At 44.4% G+C, this 24,454-nt stretch overlaps 1 protein-coding gene across 2 annotated transcripts in view; it reads left to right on the plus strand.

The window, feature by feature from the left end:
* Nucleotides 1-24,454, plus strand: part of urb1 (URB1 ribosome biogenesis homolog) — a 110,074-nt gene that overhangs the window by 33,797 nt on the left and 51,823 nt on the right. For both annotated transcript variants that reach the window (XM_070893739.1, XM_070893738.1), the window contains exons 16-25: nucleotides 210-326; nucleotides 5,921-6,059; nucleotides 7,645-7,815; nucleotides 10,361-10,560; nucleotides 13,977-14,201; nucleotides 15,646-15,822; nucleotides 17,538-18,402; nucleotides 20,402-20,606; nucleotides 22,140-22,326; nucleotides 22,434-22,492. In XM_070893739.1, the coding sequence (XP_070749840.1) occupies nucleotides 210-326; nucleotides 5,921-6,059; nucleotides 7,645-7,815; nucleotides 10,361-10,560; nucleotides 13,977-14,201; nucleotides 15,646-15,822; nucleotides 17,538-18,402; nucleotides 20,402-20,606; nucleotides 22,140-22,326; nucleotides 22,434-22,492 (2,345 nt within the window). The remainder of the gene's footprint in view (nucleotides 1-209; nucleotides 327-5,920; nucleotides 6,060-7,644; nucleotides 7,816-10,360; nucleotides 10,561-13,976; nucleotides 14,202-15,645; nucleotides 15,823-17,537; nucleotides 18,403-20,401; nucleotides 20,607-22,139; nucleotides 22,327-22,433; nucleotides 22,493-24,454) is intronic.

The raw sequence follows: 24,454 nt of genomic DNA on the forward strand, positions 1-24,454 counted from the left end.
GAGTTCCTTTACTTATTCCTGTTTAGGATGATTTGACATTTCCAACCGTAAACTTAACATCACTGCCAGCTAGGACTCTCTGGGCCCCTTACCCTGTGACTCTTGTACCATTTAGGTAGCATTGAAGTATTGTGTGGCTCTTTGTCGGCAGACACAATGGGCCGAAATGGCCTCTTTCTGCGCTGTAAATTTCTATGTTTCCGGCCTAGGTTTTAAAGGACAGTGGAATTTTTGAATACACTTGGAAAGAGCTTGAACTGTGGATGAAAGGTCTTCAATCTGTTTCTGAGTCGGAACAAGAGAGTGTCATTTTGTTTCTTGAAAGAGTAAGTACAGTTTAGATGATATTAACAGGTCCTGTACTCCATGTTGGCTTAAAGTAGAAGATAACTCCATGGTAAATGCAATGGATAATAATACTCATCCTTCAAGAACTCACTCCAATTCCGCAATCAATTAGTGGAACAGATGTGTTAGGTGGCGAGATTGAGGGGTTTCCATTTTAAATATCAACACTAATAAACATTTATGTCAGTTTGATCAGTTTGTTTTTAGAGATTGATTAAGTGTCAGTCTCGGTTCAGAGGTAGCACTTCTGCCTCCAATTCAGAAGGCTCGTGAGTTCAAATCCCACTCCAGAGATTTGTACATATGATCTAGGCTGACACTTCATTGCTGTACTGGGGGAATTGCTGCACTAATGGTCAAGTTCACCTCTTGTGAATGTGAAATTAAACCGAGACCTCGTCTGCCCTCTCCAATGGATATAAACAATCCCATTGCATTATTTAAAGAACAGCAGGTGCATTCTCTCGGAGTCCTGGCCAATACTTATTCCGCAACTAACACCACCAAAACAGATTATCTGGCCATTTATCTCATTGCTGTTTGTGGGACTTTGCTGTGCTCAAATTGGTTGCTATGTTTACCTACATTACAAAAGTGACAACATTTCCAAAGTACTTAATTGGCCCTGAAACACTTATGGATATCCTGAAATCATGAAATATACTAAATAAATGCAAGCTCTCTATTCATATAGAATCTATGGGCCCAAGTTTCCACATGATTTGCGCCTGATTTTTAGGAGCAACTGGTGGAGAACGGACTATCTTAGAAATCGCAATTCTCCACATTTTTTTTTCTGTAGTTCTAGTCAGTTAGAACAGTTCCACTTTAGAACAGAATTTTTTCTTCAAAAGGGGACGTGTCCGGCCACTGACGCCTGATTTCAAAGTTTCCACAGTGAAAACGTACTCCAAACTAACTTAGAATGGAGCAAGTGAAAATTTTTGTAGAACTGAAAAAACCTTGTCTACACATTAAAAAAATCAGGCGCAGGTTACAAATTAGACGTCCAGAACGAGGTGGGGGGGGAGGGGGGGGGAAACGGAAGTCATTAAGTTCTATAATAAATCCTTATTTATACTTCTACAAATATTATACAAATAAATCCAACCTGAATAAAAATTTATAAGCAAAGAAAAGATTAAATAAACCATCTTCCTACCTGTGTGAAAGTGCTTCAGCCAGGGAGAATGCTGCAGGCGTTCGTTCCCGTGGAGGGGTGGGGGGGGAAGGAGAAAGCCGTTCGTTCCCGCGGGGGGGGGAGGAGAAAGCCGTTCGTTCCCACGGGGGGGGGAGGAGAAAGCCGTTCGTTCCCACGGGGGGGGGGGAGGAGAAAGCCGTTCGTTCCCACGGGGGGGGGGGAGGAGAAAGCCGTTCGTTACCGCGGGGTGGGGGAGGAGAAAGCCATTCTTTCCCACGGGGGGGGGGGGGAGGAGAAAGCCGTTCGTTCCCACGGGGGGGGGGAGGAGAAAGCCGTTCGTTCCCACGGGGTGGGGGAGGAGAAAGCCGTTCGTTCCCACGGGGTGGGGGAGGAGAAAGCCATTCTTTCCCACGGGGGGGGGGGGGAGGAGAAAGCCGTTCGTTCCCACGGGGGGGGGGAGGAGAAAGCCGTTCGTTCCCACGGGGTGGGGAAGGAGAAAGCCATTCTTTCCCACGGGGGGGGGGGGGGAGGAGAAAGCCATTCGTTCCCGCGGTGGGGGGGGGAGGAGGAAGCTGTTCGTTCCCGCGGGGGGGGGGGGGGGGAGGAGGGAGGAGGCAGCCATTTGTTCCCGACGACGAGCGGGGAGGGGGAGGGAAACGGCTGCCTCAACTTTCTGAGGCTTCCTGCAGCTTTCTCACTGCTGCAAGAAGCCTCAGTGCTGATGTGCTGATGGCAATGTGCTTTTATTAAAAAATGTTCAAAAATTAAACAGCTACAAAGAACTACAAAAATGGCCGAGTGCCAATGTTTCCTTCACACTGCGTGTGCGCGAACGCTCCAACGCGCACGCGCAGCATTGCCAGCAGGAAAAAAACTAATTTAAATGATACCCGCCCCCTCCCACTTACAAAATCGGCGCGAGTGTAGGCTCTGCCCCCCTGGGCACCGCGCCAAACAGACAAGGAGCTGCAGGGCGCTCCAGAATCGCGCGTTTTTTTTCCGCCGCCGTTTTAGGCGTGAAAAACGGGCGCCCAGCTCGGAGGAGCGCCCGTTTTTTATCGTGTGGAAACTTGGGCCCATAGAATGGCTACAGCACGGAAGAAGGCCATTCGGCCTGTCGAGCTCGTGCCGACTCTCAGCTAGTCCCTTTCCCCGTAGCCCTGCATTTTTTTTTCCTTCAGATACTTAGCCAATTCCCTTTTGAAATATAAAATTGACTCTGCCTCCACCAACCTTTCCGGCAGTGCATTCTAGATCTTAACACTCGCTATGTAAAAAAGGTTTTTTCTTGCATCGCCTTTGGTTCTTTTGCCAATCACCCTAAAATCTGTGTCCTCTGGTTCTCCACCCTTTCGACAATGGGAACAGTTTCTTTCTATCTACTCTGTCCAGACCCATCATGATTTTGAACACCTCTATTAAATCTCCTCTCAATCTTCTCTGCTCCAAGGAGAACAACCCCCGCTTCTCCAGTCTTATCAATGTAACTGAAGTCCGTCATCCTGGAATCATTCTCATAAATCTTTTCTGCACCTTCTCTAAGGTCTTCACGTCCTTCCTAAAGTGCTGTGCCAAGAATTGGACACAATACTCCAGTTGGTGCTGAATCAGTGTTTCATACAGGTTCATCATAATTTCCACACTTTTGTACTCTATACCTTTTTTAACTGCTTTCTCAACCTGCCCTGCCACCTTCAATGATTTATGCACACTTACCCCTAGGTCTGTCTGTTCGTCCACCCACTTTAGGATTGTACCATTTAGTTTATATTTCCTCTCCTCATTCTTTCTACCAAAATACATCACTTCACATTTTTCTGCGTTAAATTTCATCTGCCACGTGTCCGCCCATTTCACCTAGTCTGTTCTGGATAAGGGATTTTTCTGGACGAGGGGTGGTCACGTTAAATTGGATGGTACAGGTACTGAGCAAGGGGATATCGGGCTGGCTGGTTTGGGGCTGGGAGTGCGGCAGAGAGATCATGTGGGAGGTGATGAATCGCGGGGTCAGGTCAGCAATTGCGGGAGTCGGCAGCAAGGAAGGACTTCAATTTGTTCATGGAGTTCTGTGCATGCGCCACCCGGTGGCCGGGAATGGTTCTGGACGAGGGGTGGTTCCAGATAAGGGAGTTCTGGATAAGGGAAGTTCAACCTGTATCAAGAAAAGTAGTCCTCCTAGAACCGACCCCTGGGGAACACCACTGTATACCTTCCTCCAGTCCGAAAAACAACCGTTCACCACTACTCTCTGTTTCCTTTCACTTAGCTAATTTCATATCAATGCTGCCACTGTCCCTTTTATTCCATGGGCTTGAATTTTGTTGGAAAGCCTATTATGTGGCACTTTGTCAAAGGCCTTTTGAAAGTCCATGTATACCACATCAGCCGTATTGTCATCATCAACCCTCTCTGTTACCTCATCACAAAACTCAATCAAGTTAGTTAAAGACTGTTTGATTTTGACACATCCATACTAGCTTTCCTTAATTAATTCGCACTTGTCTAATTGACTGTTAATTTTGTCCTAAATTATCATTGCATCCCATCTGGCCCTGGTGACTCATCTACTTTTAAGTACAGCCAGCCCTTCTAATACCTTCACTTTATCAATTTTAACCCATCCAGTATCTCAACTACCTCCTCTTTCACTATGGTTTGGCAGCATCTTCTTCCTTGGTAAAGACAGATGCAAAGTACTCATTTAGTACCTCAGCCATGCCCTCTGCCTCCATGTGCAGATCTCCTTTTTGGTCCCTAACCAGCCCGACCCCTCCTCTTACTACCTGTTTATTATTTATATGCCTATAGAAAACTTTTGGATTCCCTTTTATGTTAGCTGCCAGTCTATTCTCATACTCTCTCTTTGCCCCTCTTACTTCCTTTTTCACTTCCTCTCTGAACTTTCTATATTCAACCTTGTCCTCATTTGTATTCTCAGACTGAAATCTGTCAAATGCCCCTTTTTCTACTTCATACTCTATCTCTTTCATCATCCAGGGAGCTCTGGCTTTAGTTGCCCTGTCTTTCCACCTCGTGGGAAGGTACCGAGACTGTATCCGAACCATCTCCTCTTTAAAGGCAGCCCATTGTTTGATTACAGTTTTGCCTGCCGATCTTTGATTCCAATTTACCATGGCCAGATCCCTTCTTAACACACTGAAATTGGCTTTCCTCCAATTAAGTATTTTTTACTCTAGATTGCTCCCTGTCCTTTTCCATAGCAAATCTAAACCTTTTGATACTATGATCACTGTTCCCTAAATGTTCTCCTACTGACAATTTCTGCACTTGCCCACCTCATTCCCCAGAACTAGATCCAGTAAAATCTCCTTCCTTGTTGAGCTGGAAACGTTCTGATCAAGAAAGTTCTCCTGAACACACTTTAGAAATTCTTCCCCTTCTAGAAACAGAGAAACATAGAAACATAGAAATTTACAGCACAGAAAGAGGCCATTTCGGCCCATCGTGTCCGCGCCGGCCGACAAAGAGCCGCAGGGCCCTTGGTCAGCAGCCCTAAAGGTTACATATCATCATCATAGGCAGTCCCTTGAAGCGAGGATGACTTGCTTCCACGCCAAAAAAGAATAAGTTCACAGGTGTTTCAATGAAGGACCTAATATTCCAGATCCCGAACTACATCTTGGAGGGTGGAAGATGTATTTTTTTAACGTGTGGTGGCTGTTGCACACCAGCCACCACACGGGCTTGACAGAGCTAGGTCTTGGTCCAGTGGCAAGGATTAAACAAGACGACTGGAGACCAGCTCTGCTGCACGGACCGAGCACGCATACATATAGCAGTGTGGGCTGGTCCATGCTGCCCCTGGGCCCTCGTCTCTTCTCGGCCCCAGACTCACGCCTCTCCTGGGCCCCGGTCACTTCCTTCTACAAATTCTTGTCGCTCCTTCGCCCTTCCTGCTGTGCCTGCCCGCACTGCAATCAGCGACCTGACTTCGCAGCCGTCGCCCTCCTGCAGTGGTATGCTGCCGCACGCTGCTCCCTTTGATGGCCCCGGCCTGCTGAAGGTCTTGCAGGCCGGGACCGCGCCAATTTCTGGGCCGGGCTGCCCTACGCTGAAACCTATGAACAATGACGGAAAGGCAAAGAGCTCCCAGCCCAACCAGTCCGCCTCACACAACTGCACCTTATACTGAAACATTCTACACTCCACCCCAACCATGTGTTCCTGGGAGAGGCAAAAACCAGATTAAAACCCAGACCAAGTTTAGGAAAATTCCTCTCCGACCCATCCAGGCGATCGAAACTAGTCCAGGACTCTGCCCATTACACAGTTGAAAGGAGTAAGATTTTTAGTCTTGCTTGATTTAAAACTTGACAATTATGATGGATATCTTTCAGTAATTCTTGCAGATATTTGTTCCTTATTTCCATATGTGCTATTTTTGTTGACTGCTTTGTGTGTTTTTCCTAGGTTTTGATAAAGTTAATATCAAATCCATATCCTTATACAGACAAGATTTCAGATGTAATACAAGAAGCGAGCATGCTGCAAGTGAACCTTGGTGGGCAGGACTCGGATAATGTCAGTTTACCTATCTCGCATATTGATGGTGAGTAGGGAAGGAATAATAGAATACTGATTCTCTTACCGTAACCGTACAAAATACAACCAGCAAAAGAAACTTTCTAAAAATAAAAAGACAATTCAATTAATCAGTTCAATGTTTCAGCCAATAATGTCAATCATGATGAAACAAATTGCATAGTTGAGAAGTGCCCTGAAGTAATAGGTTGGGATTTTCCACTTTAGTGCTTATGGTACACTCCAAAACTGCATATTGGGAAATTTGGCACACCGACCCATAATTTTCTGACCATTACTTCTAATGCTTTCAAAATCACAGGCAGGTGGTGCTGAATTTTCTTTATATGCACTTCTCACGTGCGTTATGTGCACTGAAGCAAACTATCCTGGCTATTGTGGTTGACTGTTTATTCACATTAAAGTTGATGTTAGTCCTGGTTTGTGAAACACATTTCAGAATCAAGCACTGCCAAGACAAATATAGCATGGTTAGATGCAGATTAGAACTCCTTCTACTCTGACCCCAACAATGTACTTCAACTCTGACTTCAGAAGAGAGTGACCCCTTGATTTCTACACCAGCCATTTTGTAGCTTCTCTGAGCAACATTACTAATAGAAGCTTATCTGATCTCCTTACCTAAGAAAGGATATATTTGCCATAGAGGGAGTGCAGCGAAGGTTCACCAGACTGATTCCTGGGATGGCAGGACTGTCGTATGAGGAGAGATTGGGTCAACTAGGTGTGTATTCACTAAAGTTTAGAAGAATGAGAGGGGATCTCATTGAAACGTTTAAAATTCTGACTGGGTTGGATAGCCTGGATGCGGGGAGGATGTTTCCCCTGGCTGGGAAGTCCAGAACAAGAGGTCACAGTCTCAGGATACGGGGTAGGAAATTTAGGACCGAGATGAGGAGACATTTTTTCACTCGGAGGGTGGTGAACCTGTGGAATTCTCTACCACAGATGGCTGTGGAGGCCAAGTCACTGAATATATTTAAGAGGGAGATAGATAGATTTCTAGACATAATAGACATCAAGGGGTATGGGGAAAAAGCGGGAATATGGTGTTGAGATAGAGGATAAGCCATGATATTGAATGGCGGTGCAGACTCGAAGGGCCGAATGGCCTACTACTGCTCCTATTTTCTATGTTTCTATGAGCAATGTTGCATTCTGGACCCACATATACTAGCAACTGAAATAAGGCAGCCCATACCTCTTTCACAGAGGACCCTTTGCCCAGTAGAATGAAGAGACTTTATTCTGTCAAACCAGACTAAATTTGAACCCAGGTTTTAGGAGATGAAAAGACCAGTGCATTATCAATCCCCTTGCCAACTGAAGTAGGACAATTCGCATGTGAAGTAAAACATTCTCTATATTTAATTAATGTATATACTCCAGTGTAAGCTGTTCCTATAAAGCAGTAGTATCTCTCTTAGTTGGAATGTGTAGTGGGGAATAAATTGTACTAGAATAAATATTCCCCTTAAATGAACTTCTTCCAGCTGAACCCTTACAACTGCCATGTACTGCATAAGGCAAAGATTATTAAGCCAATTCTTTACACGTTCTATGTAATCATTCTCTGATCTTTTGTTCTTCAGATGTCCTGGATATGGTGGACGTCATTATGGAGACCAGTGAAGGTCTGAATGACGAGGTTGGGTTTACTTTAAGTGAGGATATGATTGCACAGACCTTCCCTTTCAGTGCTGTGGTCACAACTGCTTTGGAAGCCAAGAACAAAATGGTTTCAGGAAACAGTAGTGGAACAGGTATATAGCTGAATGATCTTTGAAAAGAGCTTCGCCGTGAATGGCAGAGAAACTTTGTGACTCCTAACTCTTATCATTTTGATATTGATGCTGTTGAAATGTTTGCATTTTTGACTGTCGCAAATACGAACGAGAGGGCTGAAATTCAGGATCAGATAAGGCCCGTTGCTGCCATTTTGCCGCGGCCATGCGGTAGAATTGAGTGAAAAAATCCATGTTCCGCCGTGCAATGCCCCAACAGTTTTTTCTGTCGGTGCACCTTGTTTTCTGTGTATGAGCCATGGCATCGCGGCGGCCCTTTTTTTGCCGGCGGAAGTCGGCCGATCAATTATTGCCCCAGGTTCTGCCGGGCTGCCAACAGGCCGAAATCCTCCCTGGTGGCCGAGTGGCCAAACCTAAAAAATCACTGCTTCTCTCCCCTTTACATGAGACTCTGTCCCACCCTCACTTCCGCCCCTCACCAGCACTTACCGCCGCACTTACGCTCCATTATGACCAACTTCCCGTCCACTCTAAAAGCATTGCCAAAGAAGTGAAAATGGATCAAGAGTCCACCCCATCGGACCCAACGGTAAAAACATCTAGCAAAAAGTAGGTGCGCCAGCTTTCTGGCAGGCCTGAATTTCGGCCCCGAAGTATTTTCATTACACCACTAAAGATAGCTTCAAATTAGCCTTTATAATAGAAAACCTTCCCTCTAAGCGGCTGAGCAGCTCTCTACTGGTCTCGCACAGCCTGGGACCGGCTTTTTCAATGTTAAATTTTGCGCATGTGGAAACTGAATGGGCCGCGCAGCACCTTAAATGGGCCGTGCACCCCAAAAAAATATATGGGGGATATTGATGATAGGGTGTGGAAGGTGACAGTTGCAAGGAGTGATGGGTAGAGTGATTCCATCCTTCTCCAAATGTGTGTTCTGTTTTCTCCTCTTCCCTCCCCATTTTACTTAAAATAGTTTCATAGGATTGTTGTTGCATTGATCTATCCAATTAGAGTTGACCGGGTCTCTGGGAGGCCCGATCATGCGATCTCTATTTTTCAGAATTCTGTGTAGTCCCTCTTTGCCCACATACTGTTGCCTTAATGCTGGGGATGTTGGCCTGGTCGAGGACGCTAACGTTGGTGCGTCTGTCCTCCCGGGGGATTTGTAGGATCTTGTGGAGACATCGTTGGTGGTATTTCTCCAGCAACTTGAGATGTCTACTGTACATGGTCCATGTTTCTGAGCCATACAGGAGAGCGGGTATTACCACAGCCCTGTAGACCATGAGCTTGGTGACAGTTTTGAGGGCCTGGTCTTCAAACACTCTTTTCCTCAGGTGGCCGAAGGCTGCACTGGTGCACTGGAGGCGGTGTTGGATTTTGTCATGCCTGCCTGCTCTTGTTGATAAGAGGCTCGTGGATCTTGATGACTGGAGGGCAGTGCTGTGCAGCGAGAACAGGCTGGTGAAGGACCTTTGTCTTACTGATGTTTAGCATAAGGCCCATGCTTTCATACGCCTCAGTAAATACGTCGACGATGTCCTGGAGTTCAGCCTCTGTATGTGTGCAGATGCAGGCATCGTCCGCGTACTGTAGCTCGACGACAGAGATTGGGGTGGTCTTCGACCTGGCCTGGAGATGGCGAAGGTTGAACAGATTCCCACTGGTTCTGTAGTTTAGTTCCACTCCAGCGGGGAGCTTGTCGACTGAGGTGGAGCATGGCAGCGAAGAAGATTGAGAAGAGGGTTGGGGCGATGACGCAGCCCTGCTTGACCCCGGTCCAGATGTGGATTGGGTCTGTGGTGGATCCGTTGGTAAGGATCACAGCCTGCATGTCGTCGCAACATCCCCAGCATTGAAGCGCTGACCACACTTGATCAGCTCCGCTGGACAGGCCACATAGCTCGCATGCCAGACACGAGACTCCCAAAGCAAATGCTCTACTCGGAACTCCTTCACGACAAACGAGCCAAAGGTGGGCAGCGGAAACGTTACAAGGACACCCTCAAAGCCTCCCTGATAAAGTGCAACATCCCCACTGACACCTGGGAGTCCCTGGCCAAAGATTGCCCTAAGTGGAAGAAGTGCATCCGGGAGGGCGCTGAGCACCTCGAGTTTCGCCGGCAAGAGCATGCAGAAATCATGCGCAGGCTGCGGAAAGAGCATGCGGCAAACCTGTCCCACCCACCCCTTCCCGTGACAGAGACTGTGGTTCTCGTATTGGACTGTACAGCCACCTAAGAACTCATGTTAAGAGTGGAAGCAAGTCTTCCTCGATTCCAAGGGATTGCCTATGATGATACTGTTGCCAAACTAGCTCAGAATTTCCACACGATTGTTGAAGCAGATTGTGCCATGTTATTTGGTTTTATCACAAATGAAGGCAGCCAAGAAATCTTTTTTTTAAAACGACTACATTTGGATGAGTTTTAGCGGGTAAAGTTTTCAGTTTTAGGGGTAAGGTAATCTGAGATCTTGAACCTGTTGCTCAGAGCCACAACTGAATGTAACTAAATCAGCAGCTGTCTCATTCACTGATCCTCATCTTCCTGTGCTGTTTCAGATGCTGTGTTGAGGTACCTTTCTGTTGCTCTGACTGACATTCTACATGTGCAGCAAGATCCATTGGCTTTGTGTCTAGTATTACAAATGTATGACAAGGAACTGGATTCATTGCCTGGAAACCAATCTGTGCACAAAAATATTCTCCAGCTGTATAAATATTACAGTCTTTGGATCCCACAGCAAGCTAAGGAAACACTGGTAAGAAGTTGAATTTCCACATGGGTTCACTCGACAACAGCTGGGTTTGACATTTAATGCTGAATTCACTGTGTGGTCTATATTTAATATAATTAATATTAATAGAATCATTTCAAACTTTTCCTCCCTTTGGTGGTGGTTTACATATTGACGGTCAGTGCATATATTTCTGGAAATGCCTGAGTTTTCATTGTCGCTACAGAATCTATAGTTTAATTGATCAATATATTTTTTGATTTTAATATTCAGGCTCAATTCAGTGCTGAATTCAATTGCTTGTCTGACATCCAGTAGTGGATGAGCAGAAATTTTCTCCAATTAAATATTGGGAGGACTGAAGCCATTGTCTTTTGTCCCCGCCACAAACTGCGTTCCCTAACCACTGACTCCATCCCTCTCCCTAGCATCAATCTGAAGCTGAACCAGACACTTCGCAACCTAGGCATCATATTTGACCCTGAAATGAGTTTCCACCCGCATATCCGCGGCATAACTAAAACCGTTTTTTTCAACCTCCGTAACGTTCCCCGCCTCCGCCCCTGCCACAGCTCTTCTGCTGCTGAAACCCTCATCCATTCCTTTAAGAAGAACATAAGAACATAAGAAATAGGAGCAGGAGTAGGCTATTTGACCCCTCGAACCTGCTCCGCTATTTAATAAGATCATAGCTGATCTGATCATCGACTCAGCTCCACTTCCCTGCGCGCTCCCCATACCCTTTATTCCCTTATCGCTCAAAAATCTGTCTATCTCCGCCTTAAATACATTCAATGACCCAGCCTCGACAGTTCTCCGGGACATAGAATTCCACAGATTTACAACCCTTTGAGAAAAGAAATTCTTCATCATCTCAGTTTTAAAATCTCAGTTTTCCCTGGGTGGAACTATCCTCTCTGCATCCACCTTGTCGAACCCCCTCATTATCTTATATGTTTCAATAAGATCACCTCTCATTCTTCTGAACACCAATGAGTTTAGGCCCAACCTACTCAACCTATCTTCATAAGTCAACCCCCTCATCTCCGGAATCAATCTAGTGAACCTTCTCTGAACAGCCTCCAATGCAAGTATATCCTTCCTTAAATATGGAGACCAAAACTGCATGCAGTACTCCAGGTGTGGTCTCACCAATACCCTGTACAGTTGTAGCAGGACTTCTCTGCTTTTATACTCTATCCCCCTTGCAATAAAGGCCAACATTCCATTTGTCTTCCTGATTACTTGCTGTATCTGCATACTAACATTTTGTGTTACATGCACAAGGACCTCCAGGTTGCTCTACTGTAGCACTTTGACAGAAAAAATAGAAAAGCAAATTATAATTTAAATGGAGAAAAATGGCAAAGTGGATAACCTCACATTTTCCCACATTGTACTGCATCTGCCAAATTTTTTAACATGCACTTAGCCTGTCTATATCCCTTTGCAGATTTTTTTGTGTCATCCTCACAATTTGCTTTCATATCCATCTTTGTATCATCAGCAAGCTTGGCTACATTACACTCGGTCCCTTCATTCAAGTCATTAATATAGATTGTAAATAGTTGACGCCCCAGCACCAATCCCTGCAGCACCCCACTAGTTACCATTTGCCAACTAGAAAATGACCTGTTTATCCCAACTCTCTCTTTTCTGTTAGTTAGCCAATCCTCTATCAATGCTAATATATTGCTCCCAACCCCATGAATTTTTATCTTGTGCAGTAACCTTTTATGTGGCACTTCTAGACTTGACTACTCCAACACACTCCTGGCTGGCCTCTCACATTCTACACTACGTAAACTTGAGATCACCCAAAACTCAGCAGCCCGTGTACTAACTGGCACTAAGTCACGATCGCCCATCGCCCCTGTGCTTGCTGACGTACATTGGCTCCCAGTTAAACAACGCCTCGATTTCAAAATTCTCATCCTGGTTTAAAAATCCCTCCATGGCCTTGCCCCTCCCTATCTCTCTAATCTTTTTCAGCCCCACAGGATGTCTGCGCTCCTCAAATTCTGCCCTCTTGACCATCCCTCATTATAACTGCTCAACTATCGGTGGACATGCCTTCAACTGTTTGGGCCCTAAGCTCTGGAACTCCCTCCCTAAACCTCTCCGCCTCTCTACCTCTCTTTCCTCTTTTAAGACGCTCCTTAAAATCTATCTCTTTAACCAAGCTTTTGGTCATCTGCTATAATTTCTTCTTATGTGGCTCAGTGTCAAATTTATCTGTTTTGTCTTGTAACACTGTTGTGAAGCACCTTGGGATGTTTTATTCTGCTAAAGGTGCTATATAAATAAAAGTTGTTATTGTTCTGATCTTCTAACGTCCTATCTCAAACCTTCCCTTTACAAAATCATGGAATATATTATTGTCTTCAAGTTATAATGCTACCTCTCTCTCTCTCTCTCTCTACTTATTTGAGCCATTCCAATTTGGCTTCCGTCCCATTCACAGTACAGGGTCGAAATTATGATCAAAGTTATGATCAACATCCGTTGAGAATGTGGCTCCCTCACTCCCATAATCCTTGACCTCTTTGCCACCTTTGACATATTTGATCATACAGGTACCATCATCCTCTATGTATCTCTCTGCAATCCACATTCAGCGCACCACCCTCTCCTGATTCTACTGTTAAACAACTCCAATGCAAGCACTGTATTGCTGCCAATGGCTTCTCCTCTTCTCGCACGGTCACCTCAAGTGTACCCCAGTAGCCCACCCTTTCCCTCCTCTTCACTGTCTACATACCACCCCCGTTGACATTATTTCTTAAGCATTTTTTACATGTATGCTGACAACGCCAAGCTGTACCTCACTGCCTCCTCCATTGATCAAAAGATTGTTGGCACACTGTTAAATTACCTGTCCGAAATCAAGATTTGAATGAGCCAAATTCCCTCCAGCTGAATGTTAGGGAATTCAAGCAGCACCTTCTAAACCAAGCACAAACTGTTTCAAAAAATGAGAGAATTGTTTTTAACCATTAAATTGTTCATTAAAAATGCTAAGAAAAGATTTCTGTGGTGCACTGTGAAGCAAAATCATAAACCTGTTCTTGCGGTTTTATAATCAATTCTAAGCTCTTTGAGATTGTACTGCAGTAAATTTAACATCTTAAATATCTGCTGTTTTGGCCTTTATGAATAGGCTGATACTAGATCATGGTAATACAAGTCATAATCTGAATGCAAGAAGTCTGCTGCTAGACATCACCTAACTGGAAACTTGATTAAGTACAAACTTATAGCAGTTGTAGTTATTTATCACAAAGCCAGTCAAAAACAAGTTTGATTTTTCAAGAAACCCATTAACCAAAAGAAAAGAAAGGTGAGCTTCTTAGATTAGATGTTAAATGAATTGATCTAATGACAATAAACTATTTTAGAATGAATTGCAAAACCAACTTTTTTCTGAAACTTACCCACAGTTTGAACGGTTTGGTTCAGATACGATGCATTCTGCTTCATTGAAAGAAGCTTCCTTCTGCAGTCTTCTGATGGGTGCATATGAAACAGGGGCCAGCACCCTCCTAAATGACGAGGTCAAAGAAGATCTGAAGCAGGCAGTTACAAGATTGCATCTGTGTGAGCTAGTTCTGGCTGTGAAACAGGTGATGTTGTACGTCCGAACCTCCGTGCAGAACTTTAGCAAAGTGAGTACGATATCTGTTACCAGGACAACTGGGAAAAATATGTTTGTAACCGAAGATTAACCTGTTCATTTAATGTTAACGTATACTCCCTCCAGTATGTTGCACTGTTTACCTTCGCTGTGAAAAGTGGATTATCTGCTGGTTCTGCTTATTTTAAAGCAAGTCACCTGGCTTTTTAAAAGCATTCTGCTGTCAGTAGTATTTGAGTGAAATGTTGATTTATTTAGAATGGTTGCAATAAGGAGACCTATTTGCTTGAGAGCAATATTTGAAATTCAAATGCAAAGTTAAAACATATGTTGCACTCTGGGCAAAAATATTGCTGATAAATTAATTATCATACATCATCAGCTGTGATGTGTTTTGGAACGTCCCAAAGTCATGAATGGCACTCTATAAAATTCAAATTCTTTCTTTATTGAACAATGATAGTTTCACATGAGCTTACAAAAACAACTACAAATATAATGCCCAAGTGTAGGGTTGGCTCTAATTAAAACAGATCTTCTGCAGTACTTTTGTAGAGTCGTGTGGGGGCAGCAGTGCACTACTTTGGTCTGTGAGATGTCCTATATTTATTATGTTTTGTAGTACAGAAATTGATCGAGAAATGTCTTGTGTTCAGCCCAGGTTCGGTGAATTATCCCCTATATGTAACACACTTCTCAGAGCCCTTTAGACACAATCTTGTAGAAAATGCATCACTTTCCACAGTATCGAATTTGGCACTAAAACTCTTAATTTATTTAATTATTTTTTGCTCAGTATGATGAGAAATGTCCATTCACTTGGGGAGTGTATGCACAAGACATTGCAATTATTTGGGACAGGCTAGATGGACTATCAGATCATATCCTGTCTGTCATTTCTCATGTGTTTGTATGTAAAACAATTAACAGCAAGCAATCTAAGTTGGATTCAAATTCGGGACTCTGAAATTAAAGTTTCTTACACACTGCATCATCCAGTCCAGCCATGTACCATCTATTCCAGATTTTCAGCATCTGCAGTATTTTGCTATGAACCATCTAATGGTTGTCTGAAAATCCAAGCGCTTTTTTTGCATGAGATATTTATTGGACTTTTTGGGTTTTATTTTTAGTCAATATTCCTGTGGTTCTCTGCTCATTAGAGTTTGGTTGTTAATATGTTGAAGATGCCAAAAACACCATAGCTGTGTGTAGTGCAGCCTGCCAGTGGTCTCATGGTCCTTCAATCTTTTGTACTAAAAATCTGGGAATGTGTCTGCTATATACAGCACATTATCTCAAAATAGCATATTGCTGCCAAAAATGTTTCCAGCTTAGCAATTGTCCGGATAATGCTGAGGAATGAATAGGAGGGGAAGAATAATTACTTCCTAAATAGACATTTTGTAATTACGTGAAAGGTACGACTTGTGGTGTCATCCTGCAACTAGTTCTTAGCCTGTTTGTTGTTTCAGCTGGGAAGAAGCACTGGCTTAGCACTGATTAGATTATATATGGATCTCTTGAAATTGCTGCTATGGAAATGTGAACAGACAGATGATGTCGTCGAGGAGAAATTAGGAAAAAAAAGTGAAACTGATCTTTTCATCGACCTCAACCCTGTCATAGATGGAGAACTAACGAAGGAACAGGTATTCCCTCCGCACCCTTTGTTTTGCTTCGACAGAGTGCAAAAGTGTAACGATGTGAATTCCAGGGATTATTTCTGCCCTATGAGAGTATTTCAACCTTTTGAGGATATTTGTGCATTTCTATACTGGAGTCAAAAATATATAAGAACATAAGAAATAGGAACAGGAGTAGGCCACACGGCCCCTCGAGCCTGCTCCTCCATTCAGTAAGATCATGGCTGATCTGATCATGGACTCAGCTCCACTTCCCCGCCTGCTCCCCATAACCCCTTATCCCCTTATTGTTTAAGAAACTATCTATTTCTATCAAATTTATTCAATGTTCCAGCTTCCACAGCTCCCTGAGGCAGCGAATTCCACAGATTTACAACCCTCTGAGAGAAGAGATTTCTCCTTATCTCTGTTTTAAATGGGCGGCCCCTTATTCTAAGATCATGCCCTCTAGCTCTAGTCTCCCCCACCAGTGGAAACATCCTCTCTGCATCCACCTTGTCAAACCCCCTCATAATCTTAAACGTTTCGATAAGATCACCTCTCATTCTTCTGAATTCCAATGAATCCCAACCTTAGCTCGTAAGTCAACCCCCTCATCCCCGGAATCAACCGAATGAACCTTCTCTGAATTGCCTCCAAAGCAAGTATATCCTTTCGTAAATATAGAAACCAAAACTGCACGCAGTATTCCAGGTGTGGCCTCACCAATACCTTTATATATATCTGTGTTAATATTGTTTTTCTTGCTAACTTTCTCCCATCCAATCCCAATGCTGAAGGTGTTGACTCACTGCTGGGATGTAGTTTCATAAAGGCTAGTTGTACCTTGCCAAAGTGCCCATTATTCATGTATGAATTTAGACAGTGAGTTCTGTCAGGCTATTTAACCACAGGAATGTCGCAATTAGTGCTGATGCTGCCCTCACCCAGTATTCACATATGTGCACTTCCAGTAGGGCTTGCTGGATAATCAGCTGGAAATCAGCTTGATTTCTTTTTCCCGTTTGCCAATCTAGGAGTGTTGAGGCCAATGCCTCTGCTATTGCCCTGGCTAAGATGAGCCAGCTCTGCACAAACTTGGGGATCAAACCTGGAGCATTCTTGTTGTGAGCTAAGGGATGAAATGGGAGCTTCAGATGTCTTCAATCCTTTTTACAGGTGTCACTAGACTGAAAACATTGCATCTGTGTTAAAAGCCAGAGGGCACTATCCACGCCCTGAGAGTTTCTTTTCTGTTCGTTGAGTATATTCAAGGCTGAGATAGATGTATTTTTGGACTCTTGGGGAATCGAGGGATATGGAGATAGTGGAGTTGAGGTCGATGATCAGCCTTGATCTTATTGAATGGCAGCACACTTGAGGAGCTGTATCGCTTAGTCTTACTCCTCATGTTCTTGTGTGCAGCAAAACCATTGGGCAAGAGGTTTTTGTAGGGTTGTGCAGTGCCAGGTAACGGTTCATGCGGTCAATGATTAACATCATTGCTAATTTAACAAACAAAGTCAGCAAAGTGGGTCAGTTGACATTCCTGATGGGACTCTGTCAGATTCCAATTTTATACCTGAATATGTTGATTCTAATAAAGCATTCTGTCTGAAACTTTAACCTGTCTTTCCCTTCCAGATGTAAACCCACCTGGTGGGCATTTGCAATATTTTCTATTACTGCTTCAGTTTTCCAACATTTATTCTGTGTCTTTTATCCTTCACGGTTAATTTCAGGTTCTGGAGAGCATGTTGTTGGCAATTTTTAAACACCCAACGCTGGAACAGTGGTTCATGGCTTTGGAATTGCAGGCTCCACCACCACACAGCCTGAACCCCATCAGTTTCAAAATGCTGTCAGCTCATCTGAATTCTGGCACCCTGAGCCTCCTTCAACTGAGTGCCCCATCTCTGCACAGGCTTGGCTGCATGGATGTAGTGTTAACTTATTTTAAAGCTATAACAGAAAGTACATTGCAGGAACTTGAAATGAAAAAGATGGCTAAGGGGAAATCGACAGTGAGGGGTAAAAAATCCTTACCTTTAGAAGGCCTGGAGAATTTGCATGGCTATATGGATATAGCTCAGCTCAAAGAGGTTGTGGTATCCATGTTGGAACTCCCAGAAGAATGTCTAACCATTCAGAGTAAACCTGAGAATGCAGGTGATGAAGTGAAACAGTTGAGCTTGTATGGGAAGAGTTTGGTCAAAATCCTTACAGAAAATAACCAGGAGACCCCAGACAGAGGCGATCTAGTGCTATCATGTGACCATTTCAATGCTGTAGGAACACTCTTGCAGTCTTCTAACAGTGAAGAGTTGGAGAAGGTGCTTCTTGGAGTCCTGGTGAAAGAGCCAATCTTTGCACAGGCCGTGAGACCAGATGTACTTGTTCATTGCTTGAATCGCATGACTGAAACCTCACTTTCTATTTGCACGTTCCTCATTCAGCATAGCAGGACTCATCTTTTACAGTTGGAACTTTGGTGCTTGGATTCAGGGAGAATGAAATATCTCCGGAAAAATATGGGTGTTTACCTTTCACTTCTTAGCACATATCTACAGTACCAAGTAAGGAGTAACTATACACGACCAAAGAAAGGTGATTAACGTTTTAATATATATATTAATTATTTTATTACTGTACTTCCTTCACCCTTTCAATATTGCTTATTTTGGGGAAAAATGTTAAAATGGTAGCTGTAATGAAAATCTTTCTTGCTCGATTCCATAATTTAAATGTTACATTTATTACTGACGGTAAATTGTTGCTATAGCCATTGGCAATGTGCCATTTCTTTTTTCATGCATAGACTGACTCACTTTTCAAGCCTCTAAAAGAAACCCCTCGAAGGCTAAGATTGGGGTGGATAGGGAATGTGAGTTATGCTACAAATTTTGCAGCTGTACCAGTGGCGCTCTTGTTTGTAAGGAGTCTAACGGGGAGAAATTCACGCGCAAATGACTTCTCGCATGGGGCCGCTACCGCCTCCGACGAAATTCCCTGGGAGTTAGCGGAGACGCAAACCTATAGCGCCCCGGGCCGCTGCACTGGCAATGACAACATCATCGCCTTGCGCAGCAACCTGTTTTTGCCCCGGAGTGAAAATTGAGTAGCGCCCCGAGATGCCGCCGCAGGCAACGCCCGTGCCAGCATCCCGGGTTGCAAACTGGGACTCACTCCTCTCGTGGGGCGAAAATTAAAGGGGAGGTGCGGCGCGCACTTTTCTAAAATGGCTAACTTATCTTTTCCAATTCGCTGGGTCCGTGTCGCGATGTTGCAGCCCAGCACTCCAATCTGTGCCAGGCTACTGCCATGGCACCCTGCTCCCTGGTGGTGAAGTGGGGGCCCCTTCTCCCCAATGCAGAGTTCGCAGCGTGCCCTCCCCTTTAACAGAAAGGGAGGGCCAAGTGCTCCCACCAGCGCTACGCAGCGCTCCACATAGCACTGGAAAATTCCCGTGGTTAGCACCACCTGCCCCCGAGAGGAAGTGGAGTGTGCAACATTGCGCTCCACTTCCTCTCGGGGGTGGTAACCCCGATTTCACTGCTGGGGCGAGATCTCCGCGCCTGGCACAGGAAGTCCCGCCTCGCCTCGGTTACCGCCTCCAAACAGGGCAGTACCAAATTTTGGGCCCTAGATGTAGACGATCCATCAGAATGCCTCAGATTGTCACTTCTCAGGCAGAGAAGGCGGCAAATGGTATGTTGGCCTTCGTAGCTAGGGGATTTGAGTATAGGAGCAGGAAGGTCTTACTGCAGTTGTACAGAGCCTCACCTGGAATATTGTGTTCAGTTTTGGTCTCCTAATCTGAGGAAGGACATTTTTGCTATTGAGGGAGTGCAGCGAATGTTCACCAGACTGATTCCCGGGATGGCAGGACTGACATATGAGGAGAGACTGGATCAACTGGGCCTTTATAAACTGGAGTTTAGAAGGTTGAGAGGGGATCTCATAGAAACATATAAAATTCTGACGGGACTGGACAGGTTAGATGCAGGAAGAATGTTCCCGATGTTGGGGAAGTCCAGAACCAGGGGACACAGTCTAAGGATAAGGGGTAAGCCATTTAGCACTGAGATAAGGAGAAACTTTTTACTCGGAGAGTTGTTAACCTGTAGAATTCTCTACCGCAGAATTGTTGATGCCAGTTCGTTGGATATATTCAAGAGGGAGTTAGATATGGCCCTTACGGCTAAAGGGATCAAGGGGTATGGAGAGAAAGCAGGAAAGGGGTACTGAGGTGATCAGCCATGATCTTTTTGAATGTTGTTGAAGGCTCAAAGAGCCGAATGGCCCACTCCTGCACCTATTTTCTATGTTTCTATGTTTCTTGGCTAGAAGTTACTCTTGGCATAGAGAAAGTGATAAATCTGTTTAAAATGTTTTTCTGAAATAGGAAGTGGCCTCAACAAAAATGTACCTCACATGAATGTTTTGTTGTGCATCAGTCATCATGGAATGCAGATCTGCTACAGAATTAACAAAATGGAACTTTGAAGCATACCAGTATTAAATTGACATCTTTGTGACATGTCTAGTAAAACCAAGTGATTCATCTTTAGGCTGTAAAGTAAAGTGAATTATTATTCTAATTTAGTACTTGCAGACGTCCTGATGGTTATCAGAGAGGCTGTGTGGAAGAAACTGGTAAGCAGCGTTGCATCAGATGGTCCAAATGATAAACCTGATTTACAGATGGAAGTCCTTGCCAGATTAGTGCAGCTGTTGTCATCACGTGATGATGTGGCGAGTATTATGGAACAGCTACCTGCAGCGCTGGAGAAAACAGCAAATCCTTCGAGGTAGTTTCCTTCATTTTGTTTTCCAACAATGTCCTGCATTTACACAGTGCCTTTCACGGAGAAAAACATCCCCAAGCACTTCATAGCAATGTAAGAAAAAAATACATTGAATCAAAGAAGGAGTTATTAGGAGGGGTGACCAAAATCTTGGGTAGAGGAATGAATATTAAGGAAGGTCTTAAAGAAGGAGAGGGGGAGAAGTTGAGGAGTTTAGATAGGGAATTTAGAACATTGGATCCATGCAGCTGAAGTCACTGGATTTTGATCTTTTTGTCAGTGGGTTATGTTTCTCGATATGACTGAATTTTCTGCATTATTGGGGGAGGTGTGGGAGAGAAGTTGGTGTTATTTACATGACTTTGCATTAACCTGTAAATGATTCCTGAAAGATCTGTGAGTTCTTAGCAACTGCTTCTTTCAGTTTGCAAATCTCATGAAGCCTTCAAAGAAGGAGCGAAACACTTGCATTTATATAGCACCTTTCATAATCTCAGGATGTCCCAAAGCGCTTCACAGCCAGTTAAGTATTTTTGAAGTGTAGTCTCTGTTATGATGTAGGAAACACAGCAAGCTCCCACAAACAGCAATGAAATAAATGACCAGATCATTTGTTTTAGGTGCTGGTTGGGAGATAAATGTTGGCCAGGACACCGTGGGAACTCCCCTGCTCCTCTTCGATGTAGTGCCATGGGATCTTTTACATCCAACTGCGAGGTCAGATGGGGCCTCGGTTTAATATCTCATCCGAAAGACGGCACCTCCCGACAGAGCAGCTCTCCCTCAGTGCCAGCCTAGATTTTTGTGCTCAAGTCTATGCAGTGGGACTTGAACCCACAAACTTCTGACTCTGAAGTAAGAGTGCTACCCACTGAACGAATTAAGGGTTTCAAGTGCTGAATGAGAGCTTAGCTTACTCTGTTCCCAAACTACTTGCATTTATAAATATTGTGGTTATAGCCCTCATTATAAATTTACATAATTGGTATGGTAATACGTGGCAGATGTGTACAGTGTATTTTCTGTGAACTATAAATTCCTTCGGTGTTGGGCTACGACTCTATATAATTTGTTTTTCATGTTCTCTGATCAATTTCTCAGCTCTGATTTATTTTATATGGTTGAGAGGAAATTTGATAGAGGTGTTCAAATTAATGATAGGTCTAGACAGAGTAGATAGAGAGAAACTGTTCCCGTTGGCGGAAGGGTTGAGAATCAGGGGACACAGATTTAAGGTAATTGACAAAAGAACCAATGGTGCGATGAGGAAAAACTTTTTGACGCAGCGAGGATTTGGAATGCACTGCCTGAAAGGGTGGTGGAGGCAGACTCAATCGTGGCTTTCGAAAGGAAATTGGATAAGTACCTGAAGAAAAAAATTTGCAGGGCTACGGGGAAAGGACGGGGGAGTGGGACTAGCTGCCGTGCTTTTGCAGAGAGCTGGCATGGGCTTGATTGGCCAAATGGCCTCCTTCTGTGCTGGAACCATTCCATTATAACCTAAAAAAAAATGGTAACAGAATCATTTAATTGCAGGTGGACTTTGGCAGATGCAGTCACAAATACACTGGGGGAATACCCCGAGCACCAACGATCCTGGAAAAAATCCCTATTAAAGGCCTGTGTCCAATGGTTAGTCGCCACCTACAGCAGCAGCAAGGTGCAGGAAGAGAGCATGAAGAAGACTGAAATGACGATGCTGGGCAGGTTACAGGAGCTGCTGGTTAGCGCTTTATTTATAGCCTCATTCAACCACAGATGATCAGTTGTGTTCCATTTCCAAACAACTGGAGCCAATGTTGTTTCTGTTATATTCTGTTCTGTATACAGGTTTCAATTGGTGAGGTCAGTTCGGATGATTGGAGCAGTTTTTTAAAGAATGGACTTAAGTAAGTTAAAATGATAATGCTTTTTAATAACCTTGCAAAAAAATGCACATGTCTTGATAATGTTACTAAATAGTCCTGTTTAATGGTCAAACAGTATACTTGTGATACTCCACATGCTCCTAGAGTCTGGCAATCTTTAGAGGGAATGCTGAGTGGATGTGATGGTCTTGCATGTGCATGTGTGTCTGTGCATATAAACTGTCATTGGACATTCAATGCTTGGCACATCTGGCAATGCCTGATTATAAAATGGGATCAGTAAATGTCTGACAACAGATTGCTCACTTATTCAATTGAGGAAATGATGCTGCAAGATCTAAATATTATTATCACTAATGCTTCCTCCTCCCCGCCCGCCCCCCCCCCCCCTCCCTGCCCCCCACTCCATTCTACTTTCTCCCTCCTTCCCTCCCCTTGATCTGAGGCTGAGGAAATGACTGTTATACCGGGAGAGGGAGACTGTTTGGGATTTACAGGGCACAAGGACGTGGAGATGAGGCGAGACTGTTATGGAGCAAATTGAAAGAGATGTCAATGTAGTCTTAAGTTGGAAGTCAAAGGTGAAGCAGGTCAGAATTAGAAAGGGCACTAGAGGAGTGATGGTAGAGGATTAGGTTCAAGAAGATGTGTAAGAGAATAAAGATATGGAAGTGGTTGGAGAATATCTTCTCAGCAATTGAGATGGTGGCCTCGATATTAACACACACACACCAGGACCCCGGCCCCAACACACACCTGATGCTTTTTTTTTATAGTGCCGGATATCGGGGGCATTTTAATATAGAGGTGGCGAGGCGGGGCACTTAATTAACATATTTAAATCGGACTCCCACAGTACAATTAGTAACTTGATTTAAATTGACTGTTGCTACAAGGGTTTCCCAGAGGTTGGGAAACTCGGCAGTGAAATGGAGGCGGGAGCTGCCAGCTGTACAGGGTAAGTAGCTGTTTCAGCACACCTTGTGGGCAAGGACCACCAGGAAAGCTCTCCCCGGCCCCTCCAGGAAGCCTTCAGCCTTCCCAGCCCTGATTAACAGCATTCACAGCTCTCCCGATTGCAGACCTCTCCAACCTCCCAAGGGCCGTTCCCAAGGATCCCTGGCTTTGGCCTCCTGCCATTTGGCCAGCTGACTGGTGAAATACAGAGCTAAAAAATGTTAATGAGGTTCTGCCATTAAGCTCAGTCAGAGCTCCGCTTTCGGCCTAACTACACCGTCCCCCGTCCCCTTTCCATAAATGCAGTGACACAATTGAGGGACGGCCAGTGGATGTAGAGACTGAGGTTGAGAAAGGTGAGCAGGGCAAAGAAGTTGAAAGAGGAAGGGAGGGCGTGTTCAACTGAAGATTGAAATTGTCATGGAAGAGGTACTTTGTGTCAAGGCACAGGTCAGATAGGAAGGAAGAGGGCTAGTGATAATAAACAAAGAATGTTGAAGAACAAGATGGCAGAGGGTGAGATTTTCAAATGCTGGAAAGATGCTGGAGGAATGGGGGAAGGCTGAGGTGAGAATTTGATGCGTGCACAACCTTGTGGTTTGGACGAGCTCCATTATAGTCCATTTTAAATTGAAAAACCTGTAGTGCTGGATTTTCGGTTCTGGTCATTTCGGGGCGGTAATGATGGCGGGGCGGTAAAGTTTTCACCAGGAAATGGTTTGCGTCCTCAGCCACAAAATTCATCAGCTGGGCCCTGAATGTGGAGTGGAGCGCTAAGGGAGGCATTGCACACCTCTTTTAGGGCGCTAGACCGGCTGAGCAAACGAAAATCACGAGCCTATGGGGGAAAAAAACCTGAAAAAAACCCCCACCAAAAACATTCCCAATACAAAACTCATGCCACCGCAACATAAATCACAAGAAAAGAAAAACAATCACACTTACCTGAAGTGAACATTAGTTGCCTCACTGCAGCCGCTACAGCTTGAAACGCCTGCTTCCACAGGCATTAACACCAGGGCGCTC

The sequence above is a fragment of the Pristiophorus japonicus genome, chromosome 11 (assembly GCF_044704955.1).
Source record: "Pristiophorus japonicus isolate sPriJap1 chromosome 11, sPriJap1.hap1, whole genome shotgun sequence".
NCBI classification, from domain to species: Eukaryota; Metazoa; Chordata; class Chondrichthyes; family Pristiophoridae; genus Pristiophorus; species Pristiophorus japonicus.